Source organism: Doryrhamphus excisus, linkage group LG16, assembly GCF_037039965.1.
Source record: "Doryrhamphus excisus strain RoL-2023G ecotype Guam linkage group LG16, RoL_Dexc_Guam_v1.1, whole genome shotgun sequence".
In the NCBI taxonomy this organism is placed as follows: Eukaryota; Metazoa; Chordata; class Actinopteri; order Syngnathiformes; family Syngnathidae; genus Doryrhamphus; species Doryrhamphus excisus.
In genome coordinates this window covers 15617246-15631214 of record NC_136372.1, presented here as the reverse complement: position 1 = coordinate 15631214, position 13969 = coordinate 15617246, and the positions used below count along the sequence as shown (strand labels likewise).

Below are 13969 nucleotides of genomic sequence, written 5' to 3'. Positions count from 1 at the left end.
GAATTGAACTCGGGTCTCCTAGCTGTGAGGCCTGCACGCTAACGTTTATGACCTTGCAAATAGACTTTTTAACATTAGAGCCCTCCAAACATGAAATAGCATCCCTATAGTCACCTTTACACTCCTATGACCAAATATAGCAACATTACCGACACCTACTGGTCAGTGTAGAAATGTCTTTGAATGCATCTTATGCTATTTTTACGGAATTGAACTCGGGTCTCCTAGCTGTGAGGCCTGCACGCTAACATTTATGACCTTGCAAATAGACTTTTTAACATTAGAGCCCTCCAAACATGAAATAGCACCCCTATAGTCACCTTTACACTCCTATGACCAAATATAGTAACATTACCGACACCTACTGGTCAGTGTAGAAATGTCTTTGAATGCATCTTATGCTATTTTTACGGAATTGAACTCGGGTCTCCTAGCTGTGAGGCCTGCACGCTAACATTTATGACCTTCCAAATAGACTTTTTAACATTAGAGCCCTCTAGACATGAAATAGCATCCCTATAGTCACATTTACACTCCTATGACCAAATATAGTAACATTACCGACACCTACTGGTCAGTGTAGAAATGTCTTTGAATGCATCTTATGCTATTTTTACGGAATTGAACTCGGGTCTCCTAGCTGTGAGGCCTGCACACTAATGTTTATGACCTTGCAAATCGACTTTTTCACATTAGAGCCCTCTAGAGATGAAATAGCATCCCTATAGTCACCTTTACACTCCTATGACCAAATATAGCAACATTACCGACACCTACTGGCCAGTGTAGAAAACTACATATCACATGTCTTTGAATGCATCTTATGCAATTCTTATGGAATTGAACTCGGGTCTCCTAGCTGTGAGGCCAGCACGCTAACAAGTTGTTGTTATGAAGCGATGTTCTCTTTACGGTGCAGACCTGCTGACCATGAAAGCAGTTCCTCCGCCAGCAGAAGAATTTGTAGATCTTTTCCAGAAAATCAAGTACTCCTTCAGTCTGCTGGTGAGAAGAAAACAATGATTACTGAATATTCGGTTCCTCTTAAAAATGTCAGATGAAACCTGAGATTGTTCCATGACTTCATTTCCTGGTCACGTCAGGATCGTCTCAAGTCATCCATAGAGAAACCAGACGCACCAGAGCTCCTGCACCATATCTTCAGGCCTCTAAGACTGGTGAATCGATCGCAATTTTATAAGGTTCTTGCTGTTCTGTCTGAATGATGACTTCTGTCTGGGTTCCAGATGGTGGTAACTACAGGTGGGTCGGACTTTGGTGGGTCAGTTATCAGTCCTGCTCTGACTAGTGGTGCCGTTTCACTGCTGGAGAAACATCTGACCGAGGAGGAAAAAGAACTGTGGGCTGATTTGGGACCATATTGGACTTCTCCCTGGTGTGTGTGTGTGTGTGTGTGTGTGTGTGTGTTTCCGTATGGGAGTGTGTCACACAACTCTCACAACCCTGTTTCTTCAGTTCCCACTTCAGCGTGTCCGTACCTCCATACTCACCAGTTTTCTTGGATGGATGGCAACCGCAGGCGTTCGACTCGTCCGGTTTGGCTTTGGAAGATCCCGTTGAGTCGCAGCACAAGCAGGACGCCCAGCAGGACGCCCAGCAGGGTCGAGATCAACACACAATGGACGGTGTTGTTGAAGAAACCGATGAAGTGTGAGTCTGTCGAGAAGATGCGGCAATCCTGTTTTGGACTGGACTTTTTTGGTTCTCTTAGAAGATGTTTCATCTTTCATCACTTCATGCTTAATGACTAGGTAGGACAGCTCTAGTCTGAAGGGATGATGTGAGATCCGAGTATTTATCTTCTCAGGTTGAGGCAACCGAGACTGTTTTGTGGTACAAAACGACAGTCAATAAGAACCCTGACAGTCATCATAAAAAAAACTTGAATTGCAGTTGTGCCGTTTTTCTGTCCTTGTTAGACTCTGTTTGTGCTGCTCTCTGAAAAGAGTAGTTAACAGCATGGTAAGAGATTTTAGTTGTAGTTTTGATGGGTTTTCTAATAATCTATTAGCCTCAAAAGTTCAAATCACTTGGAATTTTTTTTTTGGGTAGTCTGAGATATGGCTTTTTTTTTGGCAGTCCTGCTATAAAGTCCAGCATCCTGAAGTCGTCGCTCCACTGTTATATTATACTGACACTGGTTTTTGATGGGTACTATTTAGTGCAGTTGCCAGGTGACGACCTGAAACTACACACTCTCAGATATTTGTCTTCTTGCACAGTTGTGCCATTTTTATGTCCTTGTTAGACTCAGTTTGTGCTGCTCTCTGAAGGGAGTAGTTAACAGCATGGTAAGAGATTTTAGTTGTAGTTTTGATGGGTTTTCTAATAATCTATTAGCCTCAAAAGTTCAAATCACTTGGAATTTTTTTTTGGGCTAGTCTGAGATATGTTTTTTTTTTTGGCAGTCCTGCTATGAAGTCCAGCATCCTGAATTCGTTGCTTCACTGTTGATACTGACACTGGTTTTTGACGGGTACTATTTAGTGCAGCTGTCAAGTGACGACCTTAAAGTACACACTCTCAGATATTTGTCTTCTTGCACAGTTGTGCCGTTTTTAAGTCCTTGTTAGACCCAGTTTGTGCTGCTCTCTGAAGGGAGTAGTTAACAGCTTTTAACAGTTTTAGATGGGTTTTCTAATAATCTATTAGCCTTATAAAATGATGAACTTTTTGATTAGCAGCCATACCAGGAGATTGATGCAGAGGACTGACAGTTGTTGATAGTAGGCCTCAAAAGTTTCGGATCACTTTTTCTTGGTAATCCTGCTATGAAGTCCAGCATCCTAAAGTCGCCGCTTCACTGTTGATACTGACACTGGTTTTTGACGGGTACTATTTAGTGCAGTTGCCAGGTGACGACCTTAAACTATACACTCAGATATTTGTCTTGTTGCACAGTTGTGCCGTTTTTCTGTCCTTGTTAGACCCAGTTTGTGCTGCTCTCTAAAGGGAGTAGTTAACAACATGGTAGGAGATTTTAGTTTTAGTTTAGATTTTTAGATGGGTTTTCGAATAATCTATTAGCCTTATGATTAGCTTATTAGCCTAAATGATTAACTTGGATTAGCAGCCATACCAAGAGATTGATGCAGAGGACTGACAGTTGTTGATAGTAGGCCTGTATGCAAAAATGTTCTTTGAAAATCATCTGATTAATTTTAATTGTTTGTGAAATGCATGAAAATATGTTTTTCTTTGAAAAAAAAGCAAGTGATCCCAAAACTTTTTAGCGGTAGTGTATAATGCAGGGGTGGGCAAACTATGGCCCGGGGGCCACATCCGGCCCGCCAAGTGTTTGAATACGGCCCGCCCAATCTTTCCAAAGTATTTCATTTAAACTCAACATACAACCTGGCATCATGGCCTGAGCCAACCTTTTGATGGTTTTATCAATTTCGTTTTTTGACATGGTCTGTTGTTTACAAAGTGCTCCTGAAAAAAGGGACACAAGCACATAATAATAATAATAATAATTATTATTATTACATTATTATAATTATTATTAGAACTATTATGATTATTATAATTATTATATTAATGCTAATTATTATATTAATTATATATAATATTATTGTTATATTTGCATATTTTACATAATAATAATATAATAATTATTATTTTAATTTTATTGTAATTATTATAATATTTTATTATTTTTAAAATATTTAAATATAAATATAAAATAATAAATAATAATAGCAGATTGCATGACAATTTTACAGATACAATAATACCAGGTGGACTGTTACGTGTAAAATATATAGTCTGCCCCCCCGCAAATTTTGTCATATCAATGCGGCCCGCGAGTCAAAAAGTTTGCCCACCCCTGGTATAATGGCAAATTCATTGACTATTGGAACCTGTTGTCATTGCAGAGAAGGAAAAGATCTTCCACCACAGGGTGAAAGGCATTACTGCTGCAGTTATGACTTTGTTGCAAGAAACAGCAGTGAGCTCTCAGTGCTGCATGGAGAAACATTGGAGGTATAGTACACACACACACACATGTAATAGACCTGCACCATTCCAACACATTCAATCCCAGACTTGGCATTCTACCTGCTTCAGGTCATCGAGTCATCAAAGCGGTGGTGGAAGTGCCGCAATCGTTTTGACCAGATCGGATTTGTTCCCTTCAACATCTTGGAACCATTGTCCGCTCTGAGTAACAACTGTGGAGACACGCCGGTGGTACAGGCTTCAAGTTTAGACTCTCTTTCTTTCAGGTCTGGAAAGGTTACCTGCGTGACACGTCTCTTGTGCTTTTTAGACGTCACCTATTTCGCCTTGTTCAACGACCTTCTTTTCTAACCCCCCTCTGAGCCCGGGTGGTACTGGTCCGACTGCTAGGAGTCCAACAGCCCACCTGCCTCAGAGCCCGGGTTTAACGTGCAGCACAGCGCCAGGAGAGAATGGAGATCGGGGTAATGCATCAATTCAAAATAAAGTAATATAAAATAACATAATACAAATATATCATAAAAGTAAATAATTGCTTACTTGTGCAAAAAAAATAAACATAATAAATGCATATGTAAAAAATTAATTAAAATTTAATTAAAATTAATATTTCATAAAATACATAGTTAATATATAAGTGCGATTAAGTATCATCCATTTTCTATGCTGCTTGTCCTCACAAGTGTTGTGGGTATGCTGGAGCCTATCCCAGCTGTCTTTGGGTGAGAGGCGGGGTACACCGCTGGACTGGTGATAATTAATTAGCAAATGACACAAAATATTAATTGATTTTCTACAGCTTATCCTCACGAGGGTCGCTGGGGGGGGTGCTGGAGCCTATCCCAGCTGTCTTTGGGCGAGAGGCGGGGTACACCGCTAGATTGGTGATAATTAATTAGCAAATGACACAAAATATTAATTGATTTTCATCCGCTTATCCTCACAAGTGTCGCTGGGGGTGTGTGTGCTGGAGCCTATCCCAGCTGTCTTTGGGTGAGAGGCGGGGTACACCGCTAGATTGGTGATAATTAATTAGCAAATGACACAAAATATTCATTGATTTTCTACAGCTTATCCTCACAAGTGTCGCTGGGAGGGGGTGCTGGAGCCTATCCCAGCTGTCTTTGGGTGAGAGACGGGGTACACCGCTGGACTGGTCATAATTAATTAGCAAATGACACAAAATATTCATTAATTTTCTACCGCTTATCCTCACAAGTGTTGCTGGGAAGGGGTGCTGGAGCCTATCCCAGCTGTCTTTGGGTGAGAGGCGGGGTACACCGCTAGACGGGTGATAATTAATTAGCAAATGACACAAAATATTCATTGATTTTCTACCACTTATCCTCACAAGTGTCGCTGGGGGGTGCTGGAGCCTATCCCAGCTGTCTTTGGGTGAGAGGCGGGGTACACCGCTAGACGGGTGATAATTAATTAGCAAATGACACAAAATATGAATTGATTTTCATCCACTTATCCTCACAAGTGTCGCTGGGGGTGTGTGCTGGAGCCTATCCCAGCTGTCTTTGGGTGAGAGATGGGGTACACCGCTAGACTGGTGATAATTAATTAGCAAATGACACAAAATATTCATTGATTTTCTACAGCTTATCCTCACAAGTGTCGCTGGGGGTGTGTGCTGGAGCCTATCCCAGCTGTCTTTGGGTGAGAGACGAGTTACACCGCTAGACTGGTGATAATTAATTAGCAAATGACACAAAATATTCATTCATTTTCTACCGCTTATCCTCACAAGTGTCGCTGGGGGTGTGTGCTGGAGCCTATCCCAGCTGTCTTTGGGTGAGAGACGGGGTACACCGCTAGACTGGTGATAATTAATTAGCAAATGACACAAAATATTCATTCATTTTCTACCGCTTATCCTCACAAGTGTTGCTGGGAAGGGGTGCTGGAGCCTATCCCAACTGTCTTTGGGTGAGAGACGAGGTACACCGCTAGACTGGTGATAATTAATTAGCAAATGACACAAAATATTCATTGATTTTCTACCGCTTATCCTCACAAGTGTCGCTGGGGGGTGCTGGAGCCTATCCCAGCTGTCTTTGGGCGAGAGGCGGGGTACACCGCTAGATTGGTGATAATTAATTAGCAAATGACACAAAATATTCATTGATTTTCTACAGCTTATCCTCACAAGTGTCACTGGGGGTGTGTGCTGGAGCCTATCCCAGCTGTCTTTGGGTGAGAGACGGGGTACACTGCTGGACTGGTCATAATTAATTAGCAAATGACACGAAATATTAATTGATTTTCATCCGCTTATCCTCACAAGTGTCGCTGGGTGTGTGTGCTGGAGCCTATCCCAGCTGTCTTTGGGTGAGAGGCGGGGTACACCGCTAGACTGGTGATAATTAATTAGCAAATGACACAAAATATTCATTCATTTTCTACCGCTTATCCTCACGAGGGTCGCTGGGGTGATGCTGGAGCCTATCCCAGCTGTCCTCAGTTTAACCTAGCATGTTTTTGGAATGTGGGAGGAAACCGGAGTACCCGGAGAAAACCTAGGCATGCACGGGGAGAACATGCAAACTCCACACAGAGATGACCGAGGGTGGAATTGAACCCTGGTCTCCTAGCTGTGAGGCCTGCACGCTAACCGCTCAACCACCGTGCAGCCCAGTCAATGCATCATGTTTACATAAATCATAAATGAACAGTTTATGTTACACTGTATGATTTACGCTGTAAATCATTGTTAGTCATGTCAGAGCAGTTTGCTTCAAAGTAATTATAATTAGTGGCGCCCCCTAGAGGTTGTGGTCAACATATGACTCCTCAAATGATTTTGAAAATGATATGAAATTGTTTTTATGTGTTTCTGCAGTCCTGATCATGAATGACGAGCTTCTACAAAAGATGGCCGGAAAAAGAGGCTCCATGCGGCCTCCTCTTCTGGTGACTCGCTCCACAGAGACTTCTCTACCGCTGAACTACCGCTCTCCACCCGCTGAGGTGGAGGCCTGGCTCACTGCGAAGGGCTTCAGTCAGCCGTAAGTTGCTAGTCAGCATCTCAAAAAAAACCAAAAATCCACCCAACAATCATTCATATGAAGTGAAAAATAATAAGTAAGTAAGTATAAGTCATAAGTATGACTTGTTCATTCACATTTTCCTTACAGTGCACAACATTGCCCCCTAGTGGCAGAACTCTAAACAACAAACATTTACTGTTTGCATTCTGAGCTGATTCCCAAGTTTCTCTGTCCTCCTTTGTCAGGACGGTCCAGAGTCTTGGGATTTTAACCGGAGCACAGCTTTTCTCCTTGAGTAAGGGGGAACTTCGGAAGGTGTCCCAGGAGGAGGGTGTCCGGGTTTACAGCCAAGTGATGGTGCAGAAGGCGCTTTTGGAGGTTTGTTATTTAAGATGGCATGTGTGAAACTACCTCAGTGACCTCATCAAACAAAGTGATTATAGCGATCGGTGTGATTATTATTGTGTTTATATGTTTAGATATATGTATATGTTTAGATATATATACTGTAGGCCAGTCTCAAACTCAATTTACCTGGGGGCCACTGGAGCTAGGGTCTGGGTGAAGCTGGGCCGCATCAGGTAAAAAAAAAACTGAAAAAAAATAAAAATATAATAAAAAATATTAATTATATTAAATATTAATAAATATACATATATATATAATATAATAGTCTTCAATGTTTCTGCTATACCCTCCATTTTTTCAGTGCTTTGGTTCTTTGGAAAAGCTCTGATAAAACATTAAATTATTATAAATCATTATAAATTAATTTTTATTTATTATTAAATTATTAAATAAATGTTCAATGATAATTTTTATTTTTTGACATAAAATAAGATGGAAAAATAAATAAGCAAATCAAAAAACAAATTAACAAATTCATTTTTATTTATTATTAAATTATTAAATAAATGTTGAATGTTAATTTTTATTTTTCGACACAAAATAAGATGAAAAATAAATAAGCAAATCAAAAAACAATTTTTATTTATTATTAAATTATTAAATAAATGTTTAATGTTAATTTTTTATTTTTCAACACAAAATAAGATGGAAAAATAAATAAGCAAATCAAAAAACAAATTAATTTTTATTTATTATTAAATTATTAAATAAATGTTTAATGTTAATTTTTATTTTTCAACACGAAATAAGATGGAAAATAAATAAGCAAATCAAAAACAAATTAACAAATTTATTTTTATTTATTATTAAATTATTAAATAAATGTTTAATGTTAATTATTATTTTTCAACACAAAATAAGATGGAAAAATAAGCAAATCAAAAAACAAATGGATTTTTATTTATTATGAAATTATTAAATAAATGTTTAATGTTAATTTTTATTTTTCAACACAAAATAAGATGGAAAAATAAATAAGCAAATCAAAAAACAAATTAAACTTTCATATCAAGGCGGGGGCCTCAAACTAGCGTCCCGCCCATGAGTTTGAGACCCCTTGCTGTAGGCCTTTTGTGGATATACTGTAGTATTTGCGAGGATACCATTTTCATTAAACCACTACAAATGTACATATAAGGTGAAAGTATTGGGTTATAGTTGAAGTTTTGTCCTCTGGGAAACTTTGTCCACTTTGTGTGTGTCTACTTGCATGTTTACTAAGTCGCTTTGTTTGCTCAACCTTGACTTGTGTTATTTTGTCCCCAATTGTTAGTGACCCACTTACACTGATATCGCCTTCCAGTTTCAACCCATCACTCTTCCCTACCAGGTTGTCACATTTTTCTCTCCATTTCTGCCTCCCTCAGGATGTGCGAAAAGCCTCCGAATTGGAGAAAGTGATGGAAAAGCAAAAGCTGAAGATTGGCATAATGGAGTGAGACTTTATGTATCTGTAAATGGGAGTCATTGAATTACATGTTATATGATGTGTCTTATGTGCAGCTGATCTGGCGAATGTACTGAGTTTGGATTTTCTTGAACGTACCATCACCTTCTTGTGTGTTTTTTTACTTCACTTTCCTACAAGTATTCCTGTTATACTTTGTTCATGCAAATGATATGAAGGCCAAGTGTTATGATAGTGATATGATATAGACTGAGACTGTTATAGCCACTATATGAACCCACATCAATGTGCATTATATTCTCATTTTCATTGAAAACTGACACTTCCTTTTTAACTACTAATAAAGTTAATAAAACTTGTATTTTGTATTACAACAATGATTGTTTTTTTTATTATCACAATGAGGTATAAGGCTTGGATTATGGAAGATTTACAACAAGCAAAGAAGACGTTAATTTGCTAAGTCATTGAAAATACGCAGATTTAGCAATTTATTCTAAATTAAATAAAAAATATATTAATATGTAAAAATACTGACTCTAATGATATATTTTACTATATTATTTTACATTCAAAAGCAAAACAGAAATCGGCTAATTTATTTATTGCTAGAGTTAAACTACAAGATTTCATTCATTCATTCATTTTTACCGCTTAGCCTCATGAGGGTTACCGGGGTGCTGGAGTCTATCCCAGCTGTCTTTGGGCGAGAGGCGGGGTACACCCTGGACTGGTGGCCAGCCAATCACAGGGCACATATAGACAAACAACCATTCACACTCACATTCATGCCTATGGACAATTTGGAGTCAGCAATTAACCTAGCATACATGTTGTTGGAATAATTTTACTTTATTTTAGTTTTATTGTGTGCGAGATTCATTGTTGTACGTCCCCCCAAGTGCACATTCATTCATTCATTTTCTAGCGCTTATCCTCACGAGGGTCATGGGTATGCTGGAGCCTATCCCAGCTGTCTTCGGGCGATAGGCGGGGTACACCCTGGACTGGTGGCCAGCCAATCACAGGGCACATATAGACAAACAACCATTCACACTCACATTCATACCTATGGACAATTTGGAGTCGCCAATTAACTTAGCATGTTTTTGGAATGTGGGAGGAAACCGGAGTACCCGGAGAAAACCCACGCATGCACGGGGAGAACATGCAAACTCCACACAGAGATGGCCGAGTGTGGAATTGAACTTTGGTCTCCTATCTGTGAGGCCTACGCGCTTACGTAAAGACTATTTAAAAATATTAGTTGACTGTGTAAAGCTGGAATTAATGTATTCTAGTTTCTATGAGAAATATGTGCTTATATTGTTAATAAAATAATACAATTTATGGTATTAGTTTCCTGAGGTAAAAGATTCAAGGATTAATTCCGTGCATCAGGCTTTCAAGGACCTATAGCAGCAAGAGAAGAGGTAGTAGCATCACTGATCCTCACTGCACAGCATCTTTACTCCTCACAGGTGAGGACCTGGTCCAAGCACTCCCACTTGAGGAGCTCCTTCCCTTGAAACCAGAGCTGAATCTCCCTCTCAGCTCCCTCCAGGGAATCGCTGGCATGGACCACGTTCCTTTTCAATCGTGACACATTATTATTTCCTCAGCAGCCGAGCCAGAAGATCTGCTTGATCTGGTTTTTGAAATCTTACCTGCTGACATGAAGGCTGAAATCTCCTCTGACTGTTCCTGCTTGGGCCGCAGAAGGGTTGGTGGGTCCCACCATCACGCGAGATGCCTGCACCACGTTATGACCTTCCCACACCTAAACCAAAGGCAATAACATACACTTAAGTCCAAAAATTAAGCACAAAGTTGTGCACCCTTTAGTTCATTTTTGCACTGCATGCATAATATGGTAATGGTAATGGTTTAATTTCATTTGAACATGCATCAGATTACAATTGAATGCATCCCATAATCAGTCCACAGTTCCACGTGTCCAAAAGGAGTAGGAAGAAGCAAAGCTTATTAAATCCTACCCCTCCATCTGGTACTTTTACAATTAGTAACTGTTACATTTGTTCACTTCCTGCTTTCCTAATATAATTTTAATTTATTTTAATATAATTTTAATTTATTTTAATTTTATTTAATTTAAATTTTTTTAACTTAATTTTATTAATTTTTATTTTTATTTATTTTTTGTATGTGGTGATATGACCATACAATGACATAATGGGTACCATAGTAAAGTAATATCATAAAGTGATATATATATATAGCACATCATGACTGGTTCAAGACTCTTCATCCTTGTATTTAGCAAACATCAACTGCTTGTATTGTTTCTTGAATTGGCTCATCGTTGTGCATTGTTTGAGGGTCTTACTCAATCCATTCCATAGTTTGATTCCACATACTGAAATGCTATGGCTTTTTAACGTAGTCCTAATAAATCATAGACTTATCGGCTGCACCAACAAAAAAAATTATTTTCAAGTATGTTTACAATAATACTGCACAAATTTAAAGTGAAATACAAAAAGTGGAAAATGACAATACCAAAAACAGAATTCGAAATAAATGCCAGCAAGATCTCACCATGGCAACCACAGGACCGGAGGTCATGTACTCCACCAGACTGGGGTAGAAGGGCTTCTGGGTCAGTTGGCAGTAGTGCTGAGAGAGCAGCTCCTCCGACACCTTGCCAACACACGAATACACGCACTTAAAAGAATACATCACTAACCATAGAGCGTATAACACGTATATAGTACGTACTTGCAGCATTTTCAGGCCCACCAGTTTGAAGCCCCTCTGCTCAAAACGACTAATGATCTTCCCCACGAGACGACGTTGGACGCCGTCTGGTTTGACAGCGACTAGAGTCCGCTCCTTGACATCTGGGAGGCCTGGTGGCACAAAAGGACATGAATTATCACACATAAAGGTGGACATCTTTGAGAAAAAAAAAAAAAAGCAAATGCAACACAGGCTTCGCTACACATCTTAAAATAAAACACAAAACTGATCAAACTATTTGATGAGATATATGGCACAAGTACAGTTATAGTATATAAACAGCGGATACAAATGCACAGTGGTGATTTTTGGAGGCAAACACAGCTCATTAGCATTAAAGCTACAGACACACACATCAATGTGTTGCCTATAGGCTCAGTCAAAGTACTTTTAAAGTTTTCCAGCAAATTCCTGCATCAAGGCTGTACACTATTGTACACTGTACAAAGTACACTGTACTGTACACTACACTACAAGGATAGTACACTATTTCTACTTCTTAAATTGTACAGAAATTGTTTTATCCAACATCTTTAATACATTTTGTGCTGCTTTTAGAGTAGTTTCTTCAATGTGTATACTATATATATATATATACTTTTCTTCTACCTAGCAACAATTAGACCAATATTTTGTGACCAGGTAAAAACTAATGCTAAGCTTTGCTATGATGTTTACAAGATAATTACAATTTCAAATTAAGCATGAATTTACAAAATATTCGTTTAAGTTTCCCTCTAATGTAGGTATAGCGATTTAAATATTTTAGCTAGCGAGCTAGCTTTCTTTGGGGAGCAAAAAAGAGGCCGGACATAGAAAATATGGGTCTACAAGATATTTACAATTTAAATTAAGGCATTAATTTGTATAATTAATCACACACAATGATGTGTGTTTGGTAAAAAATGTCTCTGAATACAAGTTTACAAAATATTCGTTAAAGTTTCCCTCTAATGTAGGTATAGCGATTTAAATATTATAGCAAGCTAGCTAGCTTTCTTTAGGGAGCAACAAGTGGCCGGGCATAGAAAATATGGGTCTACAAGATATTTACAATTTAAATTAAGGCATTAATTTGTATAATTAATCACACACAATGCTGTGTGTTTGGTAAAAAAATGTCTCTGAATACAAGTTTACAAAATATTAATTAAAGTTTCCCTCTAATGTAGGTATAGCGATTTAAATATTATAACAAGCTAGCTAGCTTTCTTTAGGGAGCAACAAGTGGCCGGGCATAGAAAATATGGGTCTACAAGATATTTACAATTTAAATTAAGGCATTAATTTGTATAATTAATCACACACAATGATGTGTGTTTGGTAAAAAATGTCTCTGAATACAAGTTTACAAAATATTCGTTAAAGTTTCCCTCTAATGTAGGTATAGCGATTTAAATATTATAGCAAGCTAGCTAGCTTTCTTTAGGGAGCAACAAGTGGCCGGGCATAGAAAATATGGGTCTACAAGATATTTACAATTTAAATTAAGGCATTAATTTGTATGATTAATCACACACAATGACGTGTGTTTGGTAAAAATGTCTCTGAATACTTAGAATTCAGTTTACTTACAGCGTTGCTACCAAGACATAACAGCAAACTAGCTAGCTTTCTTTGGATCACAAATTCTGCCTAGCAACAAGCGGCCAAGCACACTCAATAATGTTGTGTCTACAAGATATTTATAATTTTTATGCCGATAATCATTTGTATTTACCTTAGTTGGTGCCTCGGTATCTTTTTAATAGAAAACGTCACGGCAGGTCTGAAACTTCCTAAGTTGCTTTAACAATTACCGGTGTTTGGTTGTAGGGTATAGAGCACGCCACGCTAATGGCTGGCTGTCTGTCTTTAATTAAATATACATGTGACTCAGTGGAACGGCGTTTTTACGGCTTGGCAAGTTTCACTGTGAATGGAACTTGTTATCATACATACGCTTGGTTGGGATCATTGCGCAGAGCGCGCGTAACGGTTTGGCACAATTGTGCGTAAAAGCTGCGTTTTTCTAATCTACTTTGGGTCCATGGTCTCTTGGCAGCGGTCGTGGTCAGGTAAATATGTAAAAAAAAAAAAAAAAAGTGGCCCGGAAACGCAACTTGAATCCCAGTTAAAATTATTTTGTATTTTAAATTCAATTTAAAGTCTAATTAGTCTTACCGGAGTTGTTCCTGAGGACGCCCAGTAGTGGAACAGACAAGCGAGGTATCAGTGTCTTATTTATGGTGATGGATCGTCCCTTCCATGGAGACAGGAGTGGGAGCAAAATCGCGCGTTGCAGCAACATGGCTGTGTGTTCGAATCCTCTTGTTGCTGGCTTGGGAGTTTTTAAACTCAAGAGTCCTCCCCGCCTGGTTGACCCCCTCTGAGTGGTTGAGTGTTTGTCTACAAACATGTTTAACTCCACTGG

General features: G+C 38.7%; 3 protein-coding genes across 5 annotated transcripts in view; 1 reads left to right on the top strand and 2 right to left on the bottom strand.

The window, feature by feature from the left end:
* LOC131102684 (sodium-dependent neutral amino acid transporter B(0)AT2) overlaps nucleotides 1–4421 on the bottom strand; it is a 27397-nt gene extending 22976 nt beyond the window's left edge. For all 3 annotated transcript variants that reach the window (XM_078797048.1, XM_078797047.1, XM_058048147.2), the window contains exons 1-4: nucleotides 4266–4421; nucleotides 4084–4196; nucleotides 1512–1677; nucleotides 922–1002 (exon numbers count right to left, since the gene is read on the bottom strand). The gene's annotated coding sequence lies outside the window, so the exon portion shown is untranslated. The remainder of the gene's footprint in view (nucleotides 1–921; nucleotides 1003–1511; nucleotides 1678–4083; nucleotides 4197–4265) is intronic.
* The window catches only part of eps8l1a (EPS8 signaling adaptor L1a), a 12819-nt gene extending 3663 nt beyond the window's left edge, over nucleotides 1–9156 (top strand). Inside the window, exons 5-14 of the mRNA XM_058048149.2 lie at nucleotides 920–1005; nucleotides 1104–1178; nucleotides 1248–1396; nucleotides 1477–1671; nucleotides 3900–4008; nucleotides 4093–4215; nucleotides 4295–4448; nucleotides 6833–6998; nucleotides 7226–7358; nucleotides 8756–9156. Of these exons, the coding sequence (XP_057904132.2) occupies nucleotides 920–1005; nucleotides 1104–1178; nucleotides 1248–1396; nucleotides 1477–1671; nucleotides 3900–4008; nucleotides 4093–4215; nucleotides 4295–4448; nucleotides 6833–6998; nucleotides 7226–7358; nucleotides 8756–8827 (1262 nt within the window). The 3' untranslated portion in view covers nucleotides 8828–9156. The remainder of the gene's footprint in view (nucleotides 1–919; nucleotides 1006–1103; nucleotides 1179–1247; nucleotides 1397–1476; nucleotides 1672–3899; nucleotides 4009–4092; nucleotides 4216–4294; nucleotides 4449–6832; nucleotides 6999–7225; nucleotides 7359–8755) is intronic.
* On the bottom strand, nucleotides 8259–13969 carry nme4 (NME/NM23 nucleoside diphosphate kinase 4). Its single transcript, XM_058048150.2, has 5 exons — nucleotides 13720–13969; nucleotides 11536–11666; nucleotides 11356–11457; nucleotides 10464–10576; nucleotides 8259–10385 (listed from the first exon to the last, which is right to left on the bottom strand). Exons 1-5 carry the CDS (start codon nucleotides 13952–13954, stop codon nucleotides 10265–10267), a joined length of 702 nt encoding a protein of 233 aa, XP_057904133.2. The 5' UTR covers nucleotides 13955–13969; the 3' UTR covers nucleotides 8259–10264.